Source organism: Ursus arctos, unplaced genomic scaffold (assembly GCF_023065955.2).
Source record: "Ursus arctos isolate Adak ecotype North America unplaced genomic scaffold, UrsArc2.0 scaffold_1, whole genome shotgun sequence".
NCBI lineage: Eukaryota > Metazoa > Chordata > Mammalia > Carnivora > Ursidae > Ursus > Ursus arctos.
In genome coordinates this window covers 56501209-56528736 of record NW_026622763.1, presented here as the reverse complement: position 1 = coordinate 56528736, position 27528 = coordinate 56501209, and the positions used below count along the sequence as shown (strand labels likewise).

Genomic DNA, 27528 nt, shown 5'->3' with positions numbered 1-27528 from the left:
CCAGGCTGGCTGGCTGGCTGGCTTTCTTTCTCTTTCTTTCTTTTTTTCTTTCTTTCTTACTTGCTTGCTTGCTTTCTTACTGTTAGGTGAGATTTATGCAAAATAGAATTGATCAAAATTCCTGCATTTGTAGGACACAAACCTGTACTAGCATTGCAAATAGGATATGTATCTCTGGGTGAAGTTAATTGTATTATGCATTTTAACCATCAATAATATAAAACAAATATTGATTACTCTTGCCAGAGAAGACAACTGTTTTTCTATGTGTCTATAGAAAAATAATATTAAGAATTGTTATCACATGCAAAGGCAATCAAAAAGCATACTGTCAAAAATTTAGGAAAATTAATATAAATATTATTTATATTTGGAGATGCTATAATGTTTGTGGTATTTGTCAAGTTTTAAAAATTTGTAATATATTGTGATTTCTTTCCTCATTCTAAATAAATATTCATTTTATAATTAATTTTGTTTACTTTTTAAAAAAAGATTTTATTCACTTATTTTGAGAGAGAGAGAGGGCATGCTCTCATGCACAGATGAGCAGGGGGGTGGGGCAGAGGGAAAGGGAGAAGCAGACTCCCCACCGAACAGGAAGCCTGACCAGGGCTTGATTCCAGGACCCTGGGATCATGATCTGAGCTGAAGACAGACATTTAACTGACCAAGCCACCTGGGCACCCCTAATTTTGTTTTCATAATTGTGTATTTTAATTAATTTATTTGCTTATGTAGGCTCCACACCCAGCATGGAGCCTAATGTGGGCCCTAAACTCCGGACCCTGAGATCAAGGCCTGAGATGAGATCAAGAGTCCCATGCCTAACTGAATGAGCCACCTAAGCGCCCCTTGTATTTTTTCTTAAAGGGCTCCCTTTCCAAATGTATACATTTCAGGCCTTACAAAATATGAATTTGCCCCTGGTAAGACATAAGCACATTTGAGTAAACCTGTCAGATTATTTTTCTTAAGATAAATTTCTAGGAATGGAATTGTAAACACAAAGGACCTGTTCTTCTTAAAAGCACTTGATACATTTTGCAAAACTCTTCTTCAGAAATACTATACCAATTCATCTCCTTAAAGAGATGCCTATTTCCCACATTATTATTAGCCCTGGATATTAGTTTTAATTGTGATATTTGTCAATATAGTAGGAAAAACATGGCAATTAATTATTATCTTGGTTTATACTTGTTTGGTAATTAGTATATTAAACATTTTTCATAAATTTTTTAGTTATCTGTGGGGATTTTTTGGATCATTTTTATGAGTTTTTTTTTCCTGATTGTTTTGAGAGTATTCTTTTCCTATTTAGGGTATTTACAATTATCATAAACATTGCAAATCGCTTTTCCCAGTTCATTTTGCCTTTTAATATTAATTTATATCTTGAGATATAAATGTTTTCATCTACAAATGTACCTAAAGTCTCTCACATAATTTCCACATTTGGTGGTATGATTAGAAAAGACTTTCACAATTAAGGATTATGTATATAAGTATTTATATTTCCTTCTGAAGTTTTATTTTTTAGCTGATCATTAATCTCTCTGGGATTTTTTTTTAAAGGTCTTCTAATTTTTAGTTGTTTTTTTTCCCCAAATGGTGAAATATTTGTCCCAATGTGATCTGTTGATTAAACCATCTTTTTCCATTAATCTGAAATGCCACCTTTGTCAATACTCATTTGTTATACAACCTGGTTCTGGACCTCTGTTCCATTATGCTGTGTGATTATTATGTCCCTGGTTTTACTCTGTTTTGGCCATCATAGATTTACTTACTTCTATTTCTCTTATTCCTTTTAATGTTGGTTATTGTTGTATATTTCTCATTTCATTTGAATTTTAGAATTATTTTTTTCTTCAAATTCCAAATGTATCATTTCAGTTTCCACTAGAATAAAATTTGTAGAGTAATTTAGAGGGAAAATTGATCTCTCTTTAATATTGTGTCCCTTCATTTAGAAATATGACATGTTCCTCCACTTTTAAAATACTTTTTAATAGCCTTCTAGCTTATTAAAACTTTCTTAAGCCATAGGTAGTAGATTTCATTAAATGACTTTTTAGAATATTAAGGTGATCATATCTTTTCCTTTACTAGTAATATGAAAGTTTGTAGTAATTGATTTTGCAATATTGAACCATCAGTTCAGTGAACAGAAATTCTTGGTCATGTCCATTTTTTTATATTTGGGTAAATTCAATTTCCTTATATATATATTTGATTTTCTAATATTTTTATTTAGGATCTTCCTCATCGATTTTCATAGGGGGCTTATTTTCTAGGTTTAATTTTTGTGCTAATGTTATTAGGACGTGCTGTCAGAATTATTGTGCCTTCAGAAAGTATTTGAGAGTTTTCCACCTTTCTCTGGACTCTAGTATAGTTTGAATAACATAGTAATTACCTTGTTTTTGAAAGTTTAAGAATTTGCCTATGAAACCATTTAGATCGGGCACATTTTTGGAGAATGGTTCTATAACAACTCTCATTATTTCTTTCCATGGTGATTTGCTCAAATTTTTTCATTCTTATTGATCCAATTTTGTTAATTTATATTTTCCTTAACATGCACCATCAGATTTTCAAATATATAAGCTTAGAGTTGTGTAAAGAAGTCTGTTATAATTCTTTTAAAAATTTTTTTCTGTAGCTGTGTTTATATTTTCTTTATCACTTCTGTTTTAGTATATTTGTGGGTTTTTTCCTCTGATTAAACTAGCTAGTGATTTATTTGTCTTATTGATTTTCCCTACAAGCACCATTTCTGGAGTAATTTATCAGTTTTACTGGTTGTTTTCTCATTTATTATTTTCAGCTTTTATTTTTATTAATTCCTGCCTTCTGCTTTCTTTGGGCTTGTGTTTTTATTCTTTCTGCTTACTGTATATGTAATTTAGCCCTTAAAATAAATATTTGAACTATGAAAAGAAACAACACCTGAAGCAATTGATGAGACCATACTGCTGACAGACTGAATCTGGATGAAGAATGAAAAGTGTGAATGGGGGCAATAAAGCATTTTGGCTTTGAGGATAGCTTCCTAGCTTGTTAGCTAGACTGTTCTAAAATACATAATGAGAAACCTTGCTGAATTACTGATGAACCCCATAGAAGGCTTTCCCCTCACCTCTTTGGATTGCTACCCAACACTGATAATGCAAGCAAACTTCAGAGATATTATGGGTTCGGTTCCAGACTACCTCACTCAAGCGAATATTGCAGTAAAGAGAACCGAATGAATGTTTTGGTTTCCCAGTGCATGTAAGAGTTATGTTTACACTATACCATAGACAATTAAGTATTCAATAGCATTATGTCTACATTAACAAATAGTTTAATGCTAAAAAAAAATGGTAACCATCATCTGAGCTTATAGTAAGTCCTAATCTTTTTGCTAGTGGAGGGTCTTGCCTCCATGTTGATGGCTGCTGACTAATCAGGGTGCTGGTTGCTGAAAGTTGGGATGGCTGTGGCAATTCTTTTCTTTTTTTTTTTTTTAAGATTTTATTTATTTATTTGACAGAGAGAGAGACAGCCAGTGAGAGAGGGAACACAAGCAGGGAGAGTGGGAGAGGAAGAAGCAGGCTCCCAGCAGAGCAGGGAGCCCGATGCGGGGCTCGATCCCAGGACCCTGGGATAACGCCCTGAGCCTAAGGCAGACTCTTAACGACTGAGCCACCCAGGCACCCTTACTGTGGCAATTCTTAAAGATAAGACAACAGTGAAGTGTGCTGCATCCGTTCACTCTTCTTTGCACAATTTCTCTGTAGCATGCGATGCTATTTGATAGCATTTGACCCACTGTAGAGTTTCTTTCAAAATTGGAGGCAATCCTCCAAACTCTGATATTGCTTTATCAACTAAGTTTATGTAACATTCTATCTAAATCCTTTATTGTCATTCTGGCAATCTTCATAGAATATTCATCAGGAGTAAATTCCATCTCAAGAAACCACTTTCTTTGCTCATCCATAAGGAACAATTCCTCTGAGCGCCTATGTGTCTCAGTTGGTTGGGTGGCCGACTCTTGATTTCTGCTCAGGTCATGATCTCAGTGTCCTTGGATTGAGAGCCCCAAGTCAGTCTCCACACTCAGCAAGGAGTCTGCTTGAGGATTCTATCTCTGCCACTCCCCCCACTTGTGCATGAGCACTCTTGCTCTTTCAAATAAATAAATAAATCTTTAAAAAAAATCAACTCCTTATCCATGCAAGTTTTATCATGAAATTGTAACAATTCAGCCACATCTTCAGGCTCCACTTCTAATTCTAGTTCTCTTACTATTTCCATCACATCTGCAGCAGCTACTTCCTCCACTGAAGACTTAAACCCCCAAAGTCATCTATGAGGTTTGAAATCAACTTCTTTCAAACTCCTGCTAATGTTCATATTTTGACCTCTTCCCATGAATCACGGATGTTCTTAACAGCATCTAGAATGGTGAATGCTTTCCAGAAAGTTTTCAGTTTACTTTGCCCAGATCCATCAAAGGAATCACTACCTATGACAGCTTCTGGCCTTATGACATATGTTTCTTAAATAACAAGACTTGAAAGTTGAAATGACTCCTTGATTCATGGGCTGAAGAATGGATATTGTGTTAGGAAGCATGAAAACATTAATTCCCTTGTACATCTCCATGAGAGCATTTGTATGACCAGGTGCACTGTCAATGAGCAGTAATATTTTTGAAAAGAATCTTTTTCTCTAAGCAGCAGTTTAAAATATTTAGTGGGTTTAAAATATTTAGTAAACCTGGGCACCTGGGTGGCTCAGTCATTAAGTGTCTGCCTTCGGCTCAGGTCATGATCCCAGGGTCCTGGGATCAAGCCCCACATCAGGCTCCCTGCCTGCTTCTCGCTCTCCCACTCCCTCTTCTTGTGTTCCCTCTCTTGCTGTCTCTCTCTCTCTCTCTCTGCAAATAAATAAATAAATAAATCTTTTAAAAAAAATTTAGTAAACCATGTTGTAAACAGATGTGCTGTCATCCAGGTTTGGTGTTCCACCGATAGTGCACAAGCAGAGTAGATTGAGCATAATTCTTAAGGGCCCTAGGATTTTTGGAATAGTCAGTGAGCATTAGCTTCAACTTAAAGTCACCGGCTGCATTAGCCCCTAGCAAGAGAGTCAGCCTGTCCTTTGAAGCTTTGAAGCCAGGCATTGACTTCTCTTCTCTGGCTATGAAAGTCCTAGTTGGCATCTTCTTCCAATAGAAGGCTGTTTTCATCTACGTTGAACATCTGTTGTTTAGTGTAGCCACTTTCACTAATAATCTTAGCTCGATCTTCTGGAGAACTTGCTGCAGCTTCTACATCAGCACTTGCTGCTTCCCTTTGCACTTTGTGCTGTGGAGATGGCTTCTTTCCTTAAACCTCAGGAACCAACTCTGCTAGCTTCCAACTCTTCTTCTGCAGTTTCCTCACCTCTCTCAGCCTTCATGGCATCCAAAAGAGTTAGGGCCTTACTCTGAATTTGGCTTTGGCTTAAGGGAATCTTGTGGCCAGTTGGATCTTCTAGCCAGACCACTAAAACTTTCTCCATATCAGCAATAAGGCTATTTTGCTTTCTTATCATTCATATGTGCACTGGAGTAGCACTTTTAATTTCCTTCACATTTACAACTTGGCTAAATGCTTGGTGCAGGAGGCCTACCTTTTGGCCTATCTCAGCTTTCAACATGCCTTCCTTTACTGAGTTTAATCATTTCTAACTTTTGATTTAAATTGAGAGATATGCAACTCTTCCTTTCACTTGAACACCTAGAGGCCACTGTAGGGTTATTAATTGGCCCAATATCAATATTGTTGTGTCTCAGGAAATAGGGAGGCCTAAGGAAAGAGAGAGAGAGAGAGTGGGGAATGGCTGGTTGGTAGAGCAGTCAGAACACACATTTACTGATTAACTTTGTTGTCTTATACAGACATGGTTTGTGGCACCCCGAAATAATTGCAATAATAACATCAAAGATCACTGATCATAATCACATAACAAATATAATAATGATGAAAAAGGTTGAAATATTGAGAGAATTACCAAAATGTGACACAGAGACATGAAGTGAGCAAATGCTGTTGGAACAATGGTACTGATAGACTTGCTGGATGTTGGGTTGCCACAAATCTTCAATTTTTAAAAAATACAATATCTGCAAAGTGCAATGAAGTGAAGCACAATAAAATGAGGTATGCCTATAAATGATTAGCCCTGCACAAAGTTCTGTGTGTTTAGGCTAAACTTTAAGCTCTGTCTTCAAGGTTGTCTATTAAAAATGTCTTAAATTTAGTAGGTACCAATTCAGTGTTTTATTTGCATAGGCACAACTTACGGATTTGATCAAGGCTTTTACACTTATAATATTCATTTTAGGGTCCTATTACATTAATTAAATATTAATGCTCTAAGCCTATTTTTCATAGCCTTCTCTGTTTCTTCTCCACTGGAGGATATTGCTGGAAATTAAAAAATAGTGTGGTTTATTATCCATGTCACTGGCATTGCATTTCGATGATAAATTATTTTTCGAAAATGAAAAAAAAGATGTATAAGTAGAAGAATCCAAAGAATCCCCTCTGGGTCTCATGTGTTCCTCTGAATAGCAATTTTATGTATCCTCACTATTTTTCCTGAGATTATTACATATCTTCCACAAGAATCTATAAAATACTAAGCGATAGTCTTAAATATTTGAGATACTTTCTGATGAGCTTCTAATGAGATTTTTTGAAAATACTGTATGTGGTGTAAACATGCTCACAGAATAGTAGTTTGAAAAAAAAACAGTTTTCAATATAAGACATTTACAATATTTATTTCTTCCATTCTTTAATTGTCACAACAGCGCACATTGGGACAGTCAGTGTGCTTAAATTTATGACTTTTCTGGATGGGAAAGCAAAGATTAATGAATTCTTGGCACATTGTGAGGATGAGAATGTCTTGACAACACTAATCCAGAGATAGTGAGGGATGGCAATGCTGCCCCACAGAAGCTCAAGGGTATGGGCTGGAGACCTCAAAAGCTACTGAATTGCTATTATGTGCTTATACCAATGTATAGACAGCAATCAAAGTTAGCTTCAAGAGTTTGGAACTGGGTGAATAGAATACTAATGGTTCATTTGGCACATATAGCACATTTTGGAAGCCCTCTTTCTTCAGGAGGAGAAGGGGTTGAAATGATAAACTTGGTTTTGGAATGCTGAGTTTGAAGTAGTATATGGTTCTCTGGGTTGAAATGTCCTATAGGCAACTGGCGATGTGGAGCTAGAGCACAGAGAAAAGGTCAGCACCAGAGAGCCATCTCTGAGAATCATCCTAGAGGTTAGTATTGAAGACATCGATAAAAAGAAGAGACTTTGACACCCGTCTAGTTAATATTGTTGAATTCAGAGTCAAGTTCAATTCAGGACCAGAAATGCCAAAATTAGACTATGAGATAGAGGAAGCAAATGTTCTCAGAGCTCAACTTGGTGGGTTAGGATGAGAAATTCTGAAACCTAACTCTGAAAAATAGCAGAAGGTGGCTGAGAGGAAGTGTGGCTAGGGACTTAGGAGAGTGAATTCAGAGCCAAAGGGAATTAGAGATGGAGCAACATTCAAGAATGAGGAAGGAGAAGCAAGTAAGCAAAAGAAGAAAGTTTCTTGGCTGCTTAAATATCTGGCCCTACCAAATTTGCTGTCTTTTCTAGCTGACTCTTGCTCAAAGGTTAATTCTTGGATGGCCAACCTGCTTTGTTTTGTAGGATTCTTTTTTTTTTTTTTTAAAGATTTATTTATTTATTTGGGGGGGGCAGAGGGAAAGGGAGAGAGAATCTCAAGCAGACTCCCTGCTGAGTATGGAGCCTGACGTGGGGCTCCATCTCGCCACTCCGAGATCACTACCTGAACCAAAACCAAGAGTCGAATGTTCAACCGACTGAGCCACCTAAGCACCCCTGTAGGACTCTTATATTATGAGAATAAATATATCCTTAGAAGGAGAATGTGGAAAAAGAATTTTAGAAGGCCAAAGACTGAATCTGGGAATGTAATTTGAATAGGGGGTGTCAAAAACACAGAAAAAGAAATGAGTGTATAATATATGGAAGCCAAAATTTTTAATATCCAGATGGTGATTAAGTGGTAAAGGCTTTAAAGAGGACAAGGACATAGATTAGTTGGTGGTTTTTGTGAGCTGGTGATTGGGAGATCATAGACAAGCTTCCAGTGAACAATTTCTGTAGACTGAAGATTGTAAGCCAGATGATAGGAGTGAGGACCGAAGGTAAGCAGATGGAAACAGCAATACCAAATGAAAGGAAAGACATTTACCTTTGAGGGAGAAGGGAAGATCCAGACAAAGGAGATAGAAACAATGATGGTAGAGAGGAAGGGCCCCCAAATCCCACAGAAATGCCAGAAATGAAAAACCCTGGGAAAAGGCTTACCTCCATAGGTAAAACATACCTTTTCCCTTGGGCCTGGATAAAAGAATGCTGTCCTGGGTACACTGATATTGAGAATATGGTTGAAAGTAGATGTGGAAATGTATTAAAATCTTTGATTAATCCTACCTAAGTTCCCTGAAATCAGAATAGAAACAAATAAGTAAAAATCTAGTTAAGCTTTTCACAAAAATAACATGTAATGAACAAACCAAAGACTGGGAGAAAATCTCTGCAAAACATATAAAGGACAGGTATCCAAAATATATAAAGAACTCCCAAAACACAATAAGCAACAAGTAACTTGATTTAAAAATGGCAAAAGATCTGAACAGACATCTTATTAAAGAAGATACAGCAAATAAACATATGAAAACATGCTCAACATCCTATGTCATCAGGGAACTGCAAATTTAAACAATGAGATATGATGAAACACCTATTAGAATGTTTAAAATTCAGGATTCCTGGGTGGCTCAGTCAGTTAAGTGTCTGACCCTTGATTTCAGCTCAGGTCATGATCTCACGGTTGTGAGATCAAGCCCCATGTTGGGCTCTGTGCTCGGCATGGAGCCTACCAAAGATTCTCCCCCTCTCCCTCTGCCCCTCCCCACTGCTTTCTCTCTCTCTCTCAAAAAAAAAAAAAATACGTTTAAAATTCAAGACACTGATAAAAGCATTTGCTGACAAGGTTGTGGAGCTCCAGGAACTTCTATTCATTCCTGGTGGAAATGCAAAATGGTGCAGTGACTTTGGAAGACAGTTTGGCAATTTCTTACAAGACTAAAATACTCTTCCCATACAATCCAGCAGTCATACTCCTGGATATTAAGCCAGATGAGTTGAAAATATGTCCACATAAAAACCTACACATGAATGTTTATAGCAGCTTTAGTCATCATTGCCAAAACTTAGAAGCAACCAAGATGTCCTTCAACAAGTGAATGGATCAACAAACTGTGGTACATCCATATAATGGAATATTTTTCAGTGATAAAAAGAAATAAAAAGCTATCAAGCTGTGAAAAGACATGAAGTCATCTTAAGTGGGTATTGCCAAGTGAAAGAAGCCGACCTGAAAAGACTGCATACTATATAATTCTGACTATATGACATTCCTGAAAATATAAAATTATGGAATCAATGAAAAGATCGCTAGCTACTGAAGGTTTAGGGAGACAGAGGCAAGGATGAATAGGCAGAACACAGAATTTTTAAGTCAGTGAAATGATTCTGTGTGACACTGTAATGGTCATTATACATTTGTCAAAACCCATAGAATATGCAACACAAAGAGTGAACCCTAATGTAGACTATGGACTTTAGTTAATAATAATATATCAATATTGGCTCATTAATTGTAACAAATATATCATACTAATGTAAGAGATTAATGCTGAGGGAAACTGTGTGTTGGGGGAGAGAAGGAGGCATATGGGAAATCTCCATACTTTCCACTCAACTTTTTTGTGACCCTTCAACTGCTCTAAAAAATAAAGTCTATTAATTAAAAAAAAATAAAGACTGAAAAAAGGAATGGAGTACTAATACATCCAACAACATGAATGAACCTTGAAAGTAGTATGCTAAGTGAAAGCAGACAGACACAAAAGGCCACATATTATGTGAGTCTATCTGTATGAAATGTCCACTACTGTAAAAACCAGTAGTTATAAAAAAGAAGGAACTAGATAAATGAGATGGTGAAAGGAAGGATCTTGCTACTATAATAAGAGGAAATAGCATGAATATGTTCTAAATTTAAAGAAAAACTGATGTGTTTCTCATTAGAAAATAGCCTAAGAGGAATTTTTCTGTTCATACAATGATTATGATATAATAAGGTGTTTCTAGCATCAAGGTGTTAATACCAAGACTAAATTACTATGCAGTGTAGCTTCCCGCATTTACACCTGTGCTCGGTAATTGGAGAAATCATAATGACCTTAATAGCTAAAACTCAAGAATGGCTGATCAAATTGTACCTCAAACTGACTTCTTACACAAACTCTGAGTTACAAAAATGAGTGGAGCAAATAGGCAGGATGAGATATGTAGGTCAACCAGCTTATAAAAATAACCTTGGGAGGGTTATATAGGTAGATATTGTTGTAAAATTTCTTTATACCGTGAGATAGAGTAGGCCCAAGTTTACTGAGTCATAATATCAATTTATCTTAGACAAAGTAATCATAGCTTGTAGGGATGTTGGACTGTATTAAATAGATGACAGTTGCTAATTTTCAAGTAAGACTCATGATTTGCAAAAATGGAAGATTGTTATTATTCTTAGAATAAAAAGAGTACTTACTAAGCAGTAAAAGATAGAATGTTCAGTAAAAGATAAGCAAAAGACACAAAACAGGCCATATTAAAAAACAGAGATAACCAACAAATTATGGAAATTATAAACAACAAATATGGAATTATGAAATTATTATCACTATCACTAGTAATTAAATAAATGTAAGTTAATGCGATGAGTGCTGATTTAATCTGTCAGACAAAATTTTAAAAGAATAATAATACCCAATGTTGTACAAAGAGAGGTAAATGAATTCTCTGATGACTGTTAGTGGGAGTATAAATTGGTAGAGAATTTTTGGAGGAGGAGTTGGCAGTAGCTATTAAGATTTTTTTTTAATGCACATTTTCTTCAACCAAAATTTCACTTCTAGGAATCTGTCCGACAGAAGTATTGTCCAAGTGCACAAAGATGTATTTATAAGAAAGTTCATGGCAGTGTTATTTGTAATAGAGAAAAGTTGGAAACAACATGAATGTCAATTAATGGGTACATTCACCTCCTAGAATATTCAGCAAAGATTAAAAAGAATTAAGTAGATTTCTTTGAACGGACTTGTAAAGTTTTCCAAGATATAATGCCAAGCAAAAAAGAAGGTGTAGAACATAATCTGTAGTGTGATTCTGCTTATGTTTACAAACACCCCCGTAACTAGATATTGTATGTAGGCAGTTAATAAAAAAAGGTCCAGAAGAATACTGTAAATGCCTCTTAAGGTTGTTCCTTGGGAGAGTAGTTAGCAGGATAGGAAATGAAGAGGCATCTGTAGTTATTGTATACACTTTTATACTGTTGGATTTTTTTTAACAAAAAGTAAAAATTTATGTAATATTAGGAGTTATTAAAAATGTACATGCATATTAGCAAATTAATATTAGTTAAGCATTGGGAATATTTCCTGGTACAGAGAAAGTGCTATATAAGTGTGTGTTAAGTTAAATAAAGAAGTTCAAATGTTAGGACTTTACCCTAAGAAAATAATTATGAGATGTACAAAGATTTAATTACAAGGATATTTAACCCTAAGATTAGGGTTAAGTTAGAAGCAACCTAAATGTCCAGCAGTAGATGATTGACTAAGTGAAAAATATTAATCCATACAGTGAGTGGGATTTTTGAATGAAAATTTTAAACAGCTATATTGAGGTATATTTTACATGTCATAAATGCACCCAATTCAAAGAGCGATTCAGTGATTTTTAGTAACTTTACAAGTGGTGCAAAAATCAGCATAAGTCAGTTTTAGAAGAGACCCCCAATAAGATCCCTTATCCCATTTACAGTTAATTTTGTTACCACCACTAGCTTGGGCAACAGTAATCCATTTTATTTCTGTATAAATTTTCTTTTTCTGGACTATACAATGGGATATTTTCCATTGGTCATAATAAGTGATAGCTGATTACAAAAAATAAAAAAAGTAGATATAATATTACATACAGGATTAGCCTATTTGAATTTATATGAAGGGAGAGAGAGAGGAAGATTTGAATGGCGGTCTCCAAAATGTTCATAGTGGTTACCCTTGAGTGGTAGAAATATGAGTGCTTTTTTTTTTTTTTCTGTTGAATTCTTATGATCCAAAAAAAGATTATCTTGGAAAGGACATGGTTCCTGAAATGGGTTCTTTCAGGGTTTTCCCTTCAATGCAGTGTCTGTGAAGAAGAGAGTGGGAATTTAGAAGTGCCTGGGGATATGAGAGGGATGTCTTTCTAAAGTCTCCTACATCAGGAATGGGAGCAGACTGAAATAAGGTTATCAGGTAATTGCATGATTCAAGTGCTCAGCGGACCAGAGCCTGCAAAAAGTCCAGGAGAGTAGGCCCTGATGCTGTAAGGCTGCCTGCCAGGAATTGGCCCCAGCCTGTCTACCCCTGGATAAGCTTGGCCTCTGGGATCTTTTAGCCAATACTAGCCTCAGGAAGAGAGGTGAGGCTCATTCCAATTCTCCTGGGGTCCCAGCATTGATACCCAGGGGTAAAAGCAGAAGCACCTACATGCCCATCTCCTAAGAAGGAAAAGTGGAGGAGTAAGTTTCTCTGTCTCCTTTATTTGCTGCCTTGCTCTTCCTCATCTTTTGTGAATAAAATGTGCCCCCTCCCTTCTCTTTAGAGTGTTAATTATTTTTTAAAAATTTTTTTAAATTTTTAAATTTTTTTAAATTAAAATTTTTTTTATTTTTAAAATTAATTAATTTATTTTTGAGAGAGAGAGCATGAGCACAAGCAGGGTGAGGGGTAAAGGGAGAAGCAGGCTTTCCTGAGCAGGGAGGCTGATGTGGGCTCCATCCCAGGACCCCAGGATCATGACACAAGCTGAAGGCAGACGCTTAACCAACTGAACTATCCAGGCAAACCTAGAGTGTTAATTCTTAAAAAAAACAATTTCCAAAAGTATGTTTTGAATCAATCTATTCCATGCCAATGTTCTTTCAAACAAAGTTGGGACTTTATGTCTCTGTGAATTTTTGGGAGATCGTTTTCTTCAAAGAGGGCACAGCACAGACAAGAGAAAAGCATACTTTAGCCAAGAGTACATACTTTGATATGAGGTGACAGGATTCATTTATGATTCTGACTCTTGAAATAAAAATCTGACCTATTGTCTTAGCTAAATTTGCATAGAAAGAAAATTACAGCGAACCAAACTATACCCCTGGAAGCAGAAATTTTCTCTGGAGACTCCAGAAAACTTCAGACTCATTTTTTACTTACTTACTTATTTATTTATTTATTTATTTATTTATTTATTTATTTATTTATTTAAGATTTTATTTATTTATTTGTCAGAGAGAGCGAGCAAGCGAGCACAAGCAGGGGGAGTGACAGGCAGAGGGAAAAGTAGACTCACTGCTGATCCATCCCAGGACCCTGGGATCAAGACCTGAGCTGAAGGCAGATGCCTAACCGACCAAGCTACCCAGGCACCCTTAGTTTTTTACTATGTTAAATATTCTATTCTTAAAATATGTAGAAGTTGTTTCATTATGTGAAAATAATGTGACTGCCTCCATATTTTGATACCTTATTTTCCAAATTACTCCAGTTGAAGACTTTATTTAGTGTTTGAGTTACAACATCCCCAGTTTCAAATCAGTGGGACCCACCCAGCTCAGTGACATTTTGCCTTATAGTTCCTGCCAGAAAGCAGAAGGGACCTGCGAATACAAATCGCAGGGTCGGCACAGAGACAGATGTTGCATTATGGTGGGAAGACCTTCTCTCACCCATTACTTCAGCTGATAGTGATGTGGCTCTTCAAGCTATTTGCCTGCAGGAGTGGAGTCCATGTAGGGGATGGCCAGAGGCCCCTCACAGAATCTCCAGTGTAGACCTCCGGTGTCCTTTAATGATGTATAATTGGACCAGCCTAGCCCAGGAGGCTTTAATAACCTTTCTCCGTGGTCTGTAAGTTTGAAAAGGCTCAGTACCTACTGTCTTTCTTTAGGACATTGATGGAAGTTCCCAGTGCTCACATTTTATGCTTATTAGTGATACTTTTCATGAGTTTCCCGGGCTAAAGGGACTTTTCTGTGCTGTTTAATGATTTTCAGTTTAACTCCCTTTCCGAGTGGGATGTTGTAAAGATTAATTAGCCAATGTTCATAAAGTGCTTTCAAGCTGAAAAGTACTGCACAAGGGTGTACAGACTCATTAGCTTCTTAGTCATTAAGGTTTTTTAGACCTTTCACATTCAGAAACTAGATGATGAAGGCCAAATTAGTATTGTTTTCTTGGAGGAGGGGGACTTCAAAAGGAGAAGAACAGAGCAATATCTCTCTTTCTTTGTTTAAAAAAAGACATCTGTTGCACTGGGACTAAAAAAAAGAAATAAAAAATATTTTATTTTTCATTATCTCCTGTTTCCATACTGCTACTGCTTCTGCTTCTTCTTCTCGCCCCCACCTTTCAAAATGCATTTGCCTGATTCTCCTGGACATTTATTTAGAAACTCATTGGATCATATTGTCATGTAGGGGTCCATAGTGGAACTGACTCTGGCCTCAGAGTGTTGAATTGTTGTACCAATAAATGACACAGGGAAATCATTCCCTTCGTAAATCAAGATCCCTCTCAGTTTGTAATGTGTCATAAAGGTGTAATGTTGTCTCCATCCTCAGTAATCTTTGGCCAATATATTTAGAGTTCGATACGATTCAGTTAAGTTTTTGATTGATGCTGGAAAAGTATAGACTGGCCACCAAAGACAGAAAGAGGTCCTAAGAGAAACTAGAGACAAAGATGGATAACCTACAAGAAGTGGATTGACAGCTGACTATTTTAGCGGCGTCAGCTGCACATGATAAGAGAGTAATATCTTCTAAGTACTGAGAGAAATAGCTGTCAGCTTAGAATTGTATACCAAACTAAATTACCTTTTAAGATTGATCATAGAATAAGGACATTTTTATACAAAACAAAAATAACACATTTACCAGCAATGCTAAAGGATATCCTAAAGGATTCAAAAAGAGAAAAATTATTCCAGAAGGAAGGAAGGAGATGCTAGAAGGAATGAAGAGGAAAAAATTGGCAAACATGTGAGTAAATCTACATAAGCATGCACTAATAATAATAATGTCCAGTTTGCAGTAACAAGCAAGATATAAGTAAAAAAATAACATATATAACAAGAAAGTTGAAGTATTCCAATGTCTTTATCTTATTTGGAAGGAGGCTAAAATGTTAAATTTAGATTTTATTAAGTATGTACATAGATTTTCTAGTTTTAATCACTAAAATAAAGGAAATGCAATGTAATAGGGGGGAATCAATGGAATGAGACAATAAAATAAATAGCAACTAGCTCAGTAAAAAGGGAATAAAGAAATGTAACATAGATCTCAGTAGTTGTTCCTGGGGCTCTCACCTTACAATTACAAATACTAAGTAACTATGTCAGGGAGTTCATATTAATACATCCATAGGACAAAGAAAAATGAAATCGTCTTTTTTAAAATTTTAAAAGATTTTATTTATTTATCAGAGAGAGAGCACAAGTAGGGGGAGAGGCAGAGGCAGAAGTGGGCTCCCCGCTGAGCAAGGAACCTGATGCAGGTCTCAATCCCAGGACCCTGGGATCATGACCTGAGCTGAAGGCAGACGCTTAACAGACTGAGCCGCCCAGTCATCCCAGAAATGAAATAGTCTTAATGATACGTGAACAACTGCTTCTGGCTCGGGGTGAAATGTTCAGTAACAGTATCATCTCGATGACACAGGACATGGGTTATAGGAGAGGAACCTCAAATGTAGGGAACAGATCTTTCATAATGGACAGCAAGCCTGCCTGACCTCTGCCCCAGGGAGAGATACTATCTTAATTATACTTCATAGTAAACAAGTCTGCTCTTTGCTCTGGAAAAAGACACAGTTTTCCAAGGCTGTCCGTCATACAAACACCTTTGAAAGAGCAGTGCCTTTGGTTGTAAGCTGTGCAGAAATGTGAAAGGCCCAATGAGAAATATCTCCCAATAAATTTGGGTAAGTTTCTTAGGCCTCAGTTTTCCCATCTGAAAAATAGAATAAATGGTATGGCATATGTGATGACAAGGATCAGAGGGGTAGAGCGCATATAAAATGCTTAACACCATATCCCAGGACTGTGTCAATATCAATTACTACTACAAATGATTATTTCTTGAATAAAATGTGAGCATGTTTATTGAATTCTTTGTTTTCTCCAGCAAGTATAATATTATAGCTCATGGATATTTCTACTTATTAGGATCACAAAATGTTAGAACTAAAAAGGAAAGATTAGCCAGTGAAACCAGGCATTTTATAGATAAGGAAATACGTTTAGAAAGGTTAAGTGACTTGTTGGCTTTCACACAGAACAGCCATATGAAGGACAATGGTCATCTAATTTATTTTTATTTTTTATTTTTTTAAAAGATTTTATTTATTTATTTGACAGAGAGAGACAGCCAGCAAGAGAGGGAACACAAGCAGGGGGAGTGGGAGAGGAAGAAGCAGGCTCATAGCGGAGGAGCCCAATGTGGGACTCGATCCCAGAACGCCGGGATCACGCCCTGAGCTGAAGACAGATGCTTAAGGACTGCGCCACCCGGGTGCCCCAGTGGTCATCTAATTTAAAATTCACATTCTTTTTAACTATGCACAATGCTTGGAGCTCAATAAATATTGGTATTACAAATGAATTGAACCAAGCCTAGAAATATTAGAAAACATTTCATGTATTCATTTGGTCATTCTCTTTTACCTACTTGCATAACCTGTAAACTGCCTTAAGCATGGCCTCTGAAGGCAAATAAATACAGAAATGAAGGAAAGAAGAAAGGAGGGAGGGAGGAAGAGAAGAAGAAGGAGAGAAAAGGAAAAAAAAAAAGAAAAGAAAGGAAGGAAGGAAGGAAAAGGGGGAGGGTAAAATAACTCATATCTCCTCTTCCCCTCCACCTCCATCATAGTCACCACCTCCACAGCAGAGAAAAACAGGAAACAAAAAAGAAGTGTTTCCTGCTTGTGTAAGGTGATGTTGAAAGTGGTCCCATGCTGGGGCGCCTGGGTGGCGCAGTCGTTAAGCGTCTGCCTTCAGCTCAGGGCGTGATCCCGGCGATATGGGATCGAGCCCCACATCAGGCTCCTCCGCTATGAGCCTGCTTCTTCCTCTCCCACTCCCCCTGCTTGTGTTCCCTCTCTCGCTGTCTCTCTCTCTGTCAAATAAATAAATAAAATCTAAAAAAGAAAGAAAGAAAGTGGTCCCATTCTGGCTAACAACAGGGATATTCTGGCAGAATATCTGGCAACTTTATGTCAGCAGCTTTATCTGGGCTTATCAACAAACTTCCTAAGGCATGAGGGGAGTAGTAAAGAAGGGGAATGAGGGGGTGACAGAAATAGCGTCTCGTTCTAGGAGGCAGCATGTTGTAAGGAATGATCATCAGTTGTAGAATAAGATGACCTGAGTTCCTCTGTGAGTTTGAGTAAGTTACTGAATTTCCTGATCTCTAAAATGTACTTAAAGTCTCTCCGTGAGAACCTGATGTGCTATTCAAATGAAGAAATGAAGTGAGAGTGTCTGGCACCTAGTAAGTCCTCATTAAATAGAAGTTCGAATCAAATTCAATGAAGGAATTTATCCTGGAAAGATGTGTAAAAAATCACCTCATTGATTTTGTACCTCTACTTAATCCCAATCCCATCGTTTCTCTTTCTTTAAGAGTGGTGTCACTGCGTTAGCTCAGGCAGTGTCATGCAATACTTCCTGGGACCCAAGGTCAGAGTTGAGTATGCCTAGGTAGCCAAAGCAAGATTTTCATGGGAAAGAAATGCTAGGGACTGTGGATTGTCCTTCATCTTTTGTCTCTCTCAAGCCCTCTGCAAAATCACCTCCTGCTCTACGTAATTGTGTTCTGTGTGTCCCAGGGGCATCTCCTGCTGCACCTGCTGTTCGCATCCCTCACCCATGGTGAACACTGCACTTCCCTCTTCTGGGCACGCAGGAGCTGCTCTGTTTTGCCACTGCTCTGTACCTATTCACAGGACATTGTAGCGTGGGGTGTGTGTGAGAGAGAGACAGACAGACAGGGAGACAGAGACAGAAAAGGAAACAGAAGGAGGGAGAAAGACAATGGTACAAAATGTGCCCTTTTCCTTCTGCTTAGAGAAATCCCAAAGCAATATTACTCGTCACAGTGTTCTACGTTGTGAAGAGTTTAGCGAAATTGTTCCTTTGGTTTTTACTTGGGGCATTCTCTCTCTCTTTGGAATCAGAGATGCTGGAGATGAATTTGAGTGGGAGTGTCAGGCGGTACTGAAAATAAGTATGATGAAATGATGAGAAAGTGTTTGTTAGATTCGAGCCCACCACACTGAGCTGTTACTTCCCATAGGAGTGTGCTCTCTGAAAGGATCCCCAGGCTTGCCTCAAACAGGCTTCTGTAGGATCATCCCACACATTTGCATTCACATCCAGTTATGTCAACAGAGCAGCGGGCATAATTTGAGCTCTTTTCCATAAGGCTATTAGGCCCTGTGGCCCCTAAAGTTCCTACTGGGCCAATTTACCAGGCATACCGAAATTTGTAGCTGACAGAGTGCTAGGGTCGAGCTGAGATCCCTGCTACAGATACACATGTACAAAGAAATTGTCTCATAGCCTGCTGGCCTGCGAATGTGAGTGTGGACACTTGCCTTACACTCTAGATATGTGAGAGTTTATTCATTTATTCCTTTTTCACTGATCAAAGAAGGGATACACAGATGGTTTAGATACAGTTCCTGTATCATAGTCATCGTTGTCTGTTGCTTCACCGTATAGGCTCATAGATGTGACTGTCCCTAGTTAAAGCTTGATTGAGACCGTCTTATAGTTAACTCTGAAAACTACCCCTTCTGAAGTTAAGATACTAGTATCAACAATTCCATACTCAATTTCTGTGGTTGAAAAGAAAGTATTATGATCAGGCCAATGCAGGGAATATGGAATTTGGTGCAGTAATGTTTTAATGTTCTTAAATTGTCTTTGCCCCCAGGTTATGCAGATGTATCTTCCATTTTGTGGAATTGCCATATCTAATGCTCAGCTCTTTGCTGCCTCGAGGAAAGAATATGAAAGAAGCAGGGTGAGTACAAAGAAACGCTGTTGACAACCCTCAAAGCTCCCTGACTTTCAAGGGTCTGTGAGTCATCATGTCTTTTAAAAACAGCAGATGGTGTTTGAATAGTGCAGGAGTCCTTTTTATTTGTTTAATCCTTCAAGTTTATGGTTGAAGATACCTTTGAAGCAATAAGTGCAAATGGAAGTGGATACAAATTCTCTGTTGTTTGGGGCAGATAGTACCAGCTTCTTTTAAAAATGAAATTAATTTCACATCTGTACTGTAAGGTAGTAGATATACTCCTACTTATAGCTTTAAAACAATAACACGCTTTAGTGATATTTTTACAATTTCGTTTCTTTAAGGAGCAAGGTATGTTACAAATGATTTCACCTCACCTCATAAATTTTGCTTTTGAATTAAAAGTTTTTCTGGAAGAGCATCACAAGATAACGACAATAATGCAGTCACTTTTATAGCATTATAAAGGAACACAGACACAGAGGGACTTTCACCAGCTATCCAGGTAAATAAGAAAGAAAGAAAAGAAGACAAGAGAAAAGAAAAAAGAAAGCCTCAAAAAAATGCTAAACTATCAAATAGATATTTAATTATGTTAGGCTCATAATACAATATATCTATTGTATAGATATAGATAGGTGGGTAGATAGGTACAGTAGATAATAGGCAAACAATTAAAAAACAATACAATATCAGGTAGTGATAAATCCTACAAAAAATGAAATGAGATAAAGAGATAGAGATTGATCACAGAAGGATAGTTTGGGAGGATGTTTATTTCAGAGCATAATCAAGAAGTTCTCTATAAGATGTTTGAACAGAGACCTGAATGACATGAAGGAACAAAACTACACAGAGATCAGGGAAGAGCATTCCGGATAGTGGAAATGTCAAGGTGAAAGGCACTGGGGCAGGCAAGAGCTCAGTCCATGTGTCTAGGGAGGAGAGAGGAAGAATTCAAGTAGCCAAAGCTATCCTGAGAAAGAAGGGTAAAGCTGGCAGCATCAGACTTCCTGATTTCAAACTATAATACAAAGCTCTTATAATCAAATCCATATGGTACTGGCACTAAAAACAGACACATAGACCAATGGAATAGAATTGAGAGCCCAGAAATAAACCCGTGCTTATACGGTCAATGTATATTTGACAAGGGAGCCAAGAATACTTAATGGGGAAAAGATAGTTTTTTCATAAATGGTGTTGGGAAAACTAGATATTCACATGAAAAAGCCTGAAATTGGACCCCTGTCTTACACCATTCAGAAAAATTAACTTGAAATGGATTTAAGATGTAAATGTAAGACATGAAACTAAAACTTCTAGGAGAAAACAGGGGAAAGGCTTCAGTGATTTTTTTGGCTCTGATACAAAAGCACAGGAATAAACTAGTGGGACCACATCAAACTAAAAATCTTCTGCACAGTAAAAGAAACCATCAAAATGAAGACGCAAACTATGTAATGGGAAAAGATATTTGCAAATTGCAATTATGTGAGGTGATGGATGTGTTAACTAACCTTATTGTAGTAATCATTTCACAACACGTGATGTATCAGATCATCATATTTTACACCTTAAACTTACACAAAGTTATGCGTTAATTATATCTCAATAGAGCTAGGAAAAAAAGAAATAATGTGGCTGGGACTAGAGCAGCGAGAAGTGAGATTCCCTCCCAAATTAGCATGAAATGTACAAAGCTTATTGATATGGGAAATGAGTGAAAATGTCTTTTGGCTTGTATATACAGCTGGCAAATAAACAGTTGGGTACAGGAGTTTAAAGTTTCGGTGAGATGTCAGGACTCAAGATGTGTATTTGGGAACGGTCAGTATATAGATGATATTTAAAAGTAGGGTACCAAGTGGGTCAATCTGGGGGAGAATATGTGGATAAAAGTAGGGAAGAAGTCCAATGATGAGCCCAGGAGCAAAAAAAAGGCACTAGATGAAGGAGGGGGGCAAATATAAGGGAAGTCAAGAAACAGGGAGTGTTTAGTCTCTATGTGAAGAGCCTCCAGTCTGTTGAATTCCTATCATCCAAGACTTTCTTCTCTTTTTTCTCCCATTGTGGAGCTAGTCTGTATTGTTATTTGTGAAACTTTTATCACTTGTTAGTAAAGCAGCAATTTTTAATTAGAAACAGTAAAATTACTATGATGTGATTTGTCAGTGCAAGACTCAAGGCACAATTAGTTTTTCCTCTGAGATAAATGTTCTTGTATATGGGTCCCAGAGGCCCTATCCACACAGTCACAACAAATTGAAAAGTTAAATAATTGTTCAGTTAATATGATCCATCTGAAGAAATAGACTGGATGATTAAGGAAATAATATTTCCCCCCTTAATAACAGGGAATTGTGTTGGTAATTATTCAGACAATTGCCTCATTTTTAATGTTATATTTAAATATGAAATTATTGCACGTTGACTTCTTACAGCAATTTGCTGTCCCAATGCCAAACAGTCAGGATACAATCAAAACTTTTTTCACCTCCTGGCGTTTCTCCCCTTCAGGACCATAGAGCCACCCAGGGCCCTTAGCCATAACTCAAAAGCTCTCTTTAGAGAAAATGCTACCAAGGATATTTGGTCCTCTTTTAGATGCTCGGTGCACTAGACTCATTTCATGGATCCCTTAGCTCATTCAAATGCTTTTCTACCTGAATAGACTCAGAGAAGAAATTTTTACATGTTTCCAATGGTTTAGGGACAAATCAAATTCATTACTGAAGTTGAAAACTGGTCATATCCCTGGGATGCTCATCAACACCATCTACCCGAATAAATGTGAGTTTGAAAACCCACAAAATCCTTTCGTGAGAGGTCAGACCTGAGAGTGTACATCTTATTAAGTTTTATCGAACAAAGCCCCCTCTGGCCAATTCGCTGGCTGTGTAATTTTCTGATTGCTCTCTGGTAGAAGGCTAATATCTACTACCTGTACCTAGCCCACTATTCTGAAATCTCTGGAAAAAGCCATGTAATTAAAAATTCCAAATAAATATTATTTCAAAGCAAAAATTGCAAGCTAACTTAGCTGGATAAAATGAGACGTTATTACAATTTGATTCCTAAGTGAGTATGCAGGTTTTCAAGTTAGAATTCTAAGGTTTTGTTTCTTTAATTTGTGTGTTTTTCATTCTGTTGTTTTAACGGAAATTTTAATGGCATTTTCTTTCCTGAGATATATTTTAGTATTTATGTTTTCCTGGACAGATGAGATGAAACAATACTTCTTATGTAGAGGGATTAATGGGGATTTTATATACTTTTTTGAAGGCTCTGAAGCTTAATTAGCATTCACCCCTATAATTCTTTCAGAGTTCTGTGAGAAATGTGTATTGGGGAAAATAAGTCTCGAGTTTGACCATGAACCTATTTCTTCCTGAGGGTGAGGAAGAGCTGCTTTGTAATTTTCTGAAATAAATGTGCTTTGGAAAGAATCAGGTATTCATAATTTATAAAATGTTGGGTTTATACCTAGTCACATTGCAGAAAAACTCCAGTGGGGCGGGGGTGGGGAGGGAAGCCTAGAGCTATAGTGGACTAAATGGGATTGTGTAGTCATTAGCTCCTCGGGAGCTAGTCCTATAGTTATATGTGGGATTTATATGGGATTATATGGATTGGCACTATTTTCAAGTTGTATTTTTCAGTTCAAAATGGTGTTATAAAACCAAATGATGGAATATGTCAAAACATCAATGCTTTAAAAATTAGCCACACAAAAATATTTATATTTTATTACAGCAAAGACTAAATGGAACTTTGAGAGTAAAAAAAAATTTTTTTATTCAGTTCTATACCCACCTAAATACATCCATTTCATCTTTCCTAGGCTTTGCTAGAGGTTGTTAATGACCTCTTTGAAGAACAGACTGACCTGGAGAAGATTGTCAAGAAAATAATGCATCGGGCCCAAACTCTGTTGAAATGTGAACGCTGTTCTGTTTTACTCCTGGAAGACATTGAATCACCAGTAAGTCAGCTTTTGTGTGTCACACAGAGTTGAAGACTGAGTTAATGGACTAAAGTTTTCGTTTGTTTGTAATTCAGCTTGTGAAATCTTGGCTTGAACCACTCCTTCATGATCCTTCTAACCATGAGGTCACTTTTTATAAATTTAAAGTTTTTTATTTCTTTTGCATGTATTTTCCGTCTTGTTTTGCTGTCACCTTAGAAACATAGACTCTTATGTTGATGGGGACCTTCGAGATCAATCCCAGCGCTGAGTATTTACAGATGAGAGAACCGAGGGGTTAGCTGGTTTGCCTGGTGTCTCTCAGCTGAATAAATGTTAGCTCAAGTGCCAAGCTCCCATCTTATTCACCCAGCATGAGGAAGGCCCTTGGCATCTCTGGGTGTGAACTGCAGTCCAGACAGTGCTCCACAGCCCTCTTAGGAGGAGGAAGTACACAAATGCTGGAGAAGCAGTGTCCTTTGCTTCTGGGGCTCGGACAGATTGTCCTTGAGCCGAGTGGAGTGACAGGCGTCAGCTGGGCTGTGCTCTGCAGCAAAGGCTTGAAGTGCACTTTCCAAGTTCTTTTTCTGTTGCTTTGGAGCTGGGGACGCTTGCACAGAGCACACACCAGGTGGAGGAGGCTCCTTGCCTCTTCACCGCTGGGGTTCCTGTTACTCCAAAGGCAGGTGTTGAGCTAGTTCAAGGCCTCCGGTCTGCAGCACCTCGGCTTTCAGGTTTCCGTTAAGCCCTTCGGCTCTTTGGGGGAAATCTGCTCGGTAAATACACAACAGTATTGAAAATAATGATCATCATCAATCTGACTTCTTGAAAGTTAAATGTCTAAACCCTTAGCAGCAATTTAATATCTTTACTGTGAGCTGTCTTCAAAGACCAGGAATTCTCCAGCTATTTAAGTGCCATTTTAATACCTCACAGGATGGTATTTTACTGTACTTTACTCAGAAAAGGTTATTGTCTTTGCCTTTAGGTTTGTTTTCCTCCAAGAATAAGAACGTTAGGATAAATTTTGGAGATGTAATAATAAGTATCATAAAACTTACAACATGAAGTTTTTAAAAATCTATATATGTTTAAAATGTTTAGGAGTGTTTGCCCATATTTTAGCAGAGCTTGGCGTTATCTCTACTTCAGTAGGTGTGGTTTAAACAAACAATAGCCTTGCCGTTATCTTGTGACTGTGTAAAACTCAGTGGAACCCTAGGAGAATGGCCCCTAACAATAGCCCGCATTTATGGCACGCTTCCCAATGTTGTGCAAAGTACTTGAGTTCATTTAATTCCCCCTCATCCTTATGAAATAGGTATTATCATTCTCATTTTATAGAGGATGAAATGAGGCTCAGAGAGTTGGGTGACTTGCTGGAGTCTCCCCTCACCGCCTGACTCTAAAGTCCCAGAAAGGAATGGGGAGTGGTGGGGGTGCTCAATGGTATGATGGTCTAGGAAGGCTGTAGGCTGTCACTAAGCAAGGGCAGGAAGAGGCAGCTGTTGGGGCTTCAGCTTACATGAGACGAAGTCTGCAGGAGGTGGTTCCAGGGTGGAGCAGTAGCCCGATGATGTAGTCAAGAGCCCAGCTCTGTCCACTTTCGTGTCCACAACTTTCACCCTCGTGGTCCAGGAGGCTGGCACAGCTCCAGGCAGTGTGTCATCATGTAACTGTGTCCCAGGAGAGGAAGAAAGGAAAACTTCTGTTCACAGATCTCTCTTTATCTCGGGGGAGAAAGTCTTTTCCAAAAAAGTTTTTTCTCAGCCGACTTTCCCTTGGGATCCATTGTCAAGAACAAGATGTTGCTCAAATCATTGATATTCTTAATATTTTTCTATTCTTCACCTCTCAGTCTCTGATACAGGTGTGTTCAAATGTTCAGCGTTAACTGAGATTTATCAGTCTGTCTTGTCCAATTCTGTAGGTTGTTGATTTAGTTGTATTACTATTGCTTGTTCATGCGTTTTTGAGTGTGGGATTGGAGCTCATTTTGATGGGAGTGTGTTTTGCTTGTTTGTGCCATTGTTTTCTTTAGTTCTTTCTTGTACTCTTCCCTCCTGGTCTAATAGTTTGTGCAGTTCCTTGTACCCTAGTCAAGAACCAGGTCTTAAGTTGGTTCTCCTGCTGTGTGGTAATATTACACTAAGCCAGAAGCAGCGTGGTTCAGTTTCTGGGGATGAAGCTAGGTCATCTGTTTCAAGGGAACATTTTTAATCCCCAAACCCCAGTAGAAGGTGAAATTCTAGTCATTGCCACCTGCCTGTTTCTGGACTTGGAGCACGGTAGGCCTCTGTCTTCAGGCTTGGCCCTTCAGAGATCTTTTCTTTTTGGTCTTCTCTGCCATCCTGCCCTTCTCTTTTTTCTACTTTTTAACCTCTAGATGTCTTTATGTTTTTCTCTTTCCGTATTTTATCAATCTGTGCTCTGTTTGTGGAAGAGAACAGATGTGTCAAAGCATTAACTTATGGCATCATGTCTGCTGGCATTCCAAATGCTACTTTTTACAATCAGGAAGAAAAGAAGCATCATTTCAGGAAAAAAATCTGGTAGAAGTTTCCATCCTCTAAAAATAACTTTTGCTTTTCTCTATTTTATTACAATCATTCCTGGAAACAGAAACTTCTGATTATTGCCTTGTGATTTGAATATTTAAAAAGCTGGTTACTACAGGTGTATGATATTTCCTGGCCTTTGTTCATTTGAGGGAAAGAGGAAGAAAAGAAATTGTAATCTAGTTATCAAAACTTCGATTCATCAAGCTCTTCACTCACTGTTTAGAGACTGCCTTTCTGGTCTTTAAACTGAGCAGGCAGGTGTTACCTGATCAGTTCACTCAGTGGATGCCAAAAATAGAAACAAGGAATGCCTTTTCACCTCTCTCCTGCCAAAATTCTTATTTTACCCCTTTTGCTTCCCTTAAGTGTTTAGTCAATCAATTTTAAGTGACTTTGTCAATGATATCTTCTACTAGACTGAAAATATAGAAAGATTGTTCCATAGCTAGCTACTGTTGACATTAGGAAATATTTAGTCCTTTGAGCTGAATATTCCCTGCATAATGTTATGCCATTTCATGAACCTGTCTAAGCAATTCCTATCCCTTCTGTTAGCTTCTTTCTAGCTCATGTATTTACTATTATCTCTATTTCTTTCTGTGCTTCATCAAGGAAAGCAAGAATGCGGACATTTTCATGCTAAAGTCCTAAGGCTCTGTCTCAGCCCTGGTGTTTACACGCGTTCTCTTTTCACAGATCATCCCAATGGCTGGCTGCTACTGCATCGTGCAGAACTCCAGCAAGGACTGCATAAACCAGCTTATAACCAGGACGCTAGTTTCTGGAGCTCACTTCCTAAACTAGGAAGCGTGAGCTACACTTACTTTTTAATATGTTCCTTAACTTCTTGGTTCTTGTGTAAATACACATACAATTAAGCCATTGAACTAGATGATCCTACTGAATCCCAGACTTGAGAGGAAGAGGTGGAGGTAACCGTTATCTGATTATTCTGGAACAGCCTATAATTCAATCCCCTCCATCCTAAGTGGATGGCAAAAATCGCTCCAGGTCACTTTCTTTCCATTTCCTCACCTTTCTTTAGCTTGCATTCTCCCTATAAGGAAATCAGTGTAAATTCTTTTTGATTTTTGTTCCAACTGCTTTTTCTAGAGTGCAAAGTGGCAACTATCTAAAAAAAACTCTGATGATTATCCAGACAATCATTATTTTGTATATACTCACATTATTAATTATTGATATGTCATATTATATATTTGTTATATTAACTCACTTTACTAATAATTTTATATCAGATTATTAACTCACATCATTAATCACTTAGACATGTTAACTATATGTATATGTGTGCATATATATATATCCAACTTATGAACTTCAATTCCCCCTGCCTATCTCCACCACATCCTGAGATTTCCTATTTCTTAATCTTAATCTTAATTCTTAATCACTTCTGAGATTTGCTATTTCAGTTAATAGAATCATCATCATGTAGTAAGTAACTCAAGCTAAAAACCACACAGTAGCTTGTAAGTGTTTCTTACCATTTACATTCAATCGTTTGTCAGTTCTGTTGCTTTTACGTTGAAACCTCACCTCATTTCTAGACCCTTTCTCCCACCTCTTCTACCACTGTCTTTACTAATCTCTTAGCTCCATATTTTCCTCAACTCATTTCTTCACTTGCAAATGGGGCAGTTTTCCTTTCCA

The 27528-nt window shown here is 37.5% G+C and overlaps 1 protein-coding gene across 1 annotated transcript in view; it reads left to right on the top strand.

Annotated features, from left to right (window-relative positions):
• PDE11A (phosphodiesterase 11A) overlaps positions 1-27528 on the top strand; it is a 358008-nt gene that overhangs the window by 120119 nt on the left and 210361 nt on the right. Inside the window, exons 3-4 of the mRNA XM_026492464.3 lie at positions 19243-19332; positions 23174-23314. Of these exons, the coding sequence (XP_026348249.2) occupies positions 19243-19332; positions 23174-23314 (231 nt within the window). The remainder of the gene's footprint in view (positions 1-19242; positions 19333-23173; positions 23315-27528) is intronic.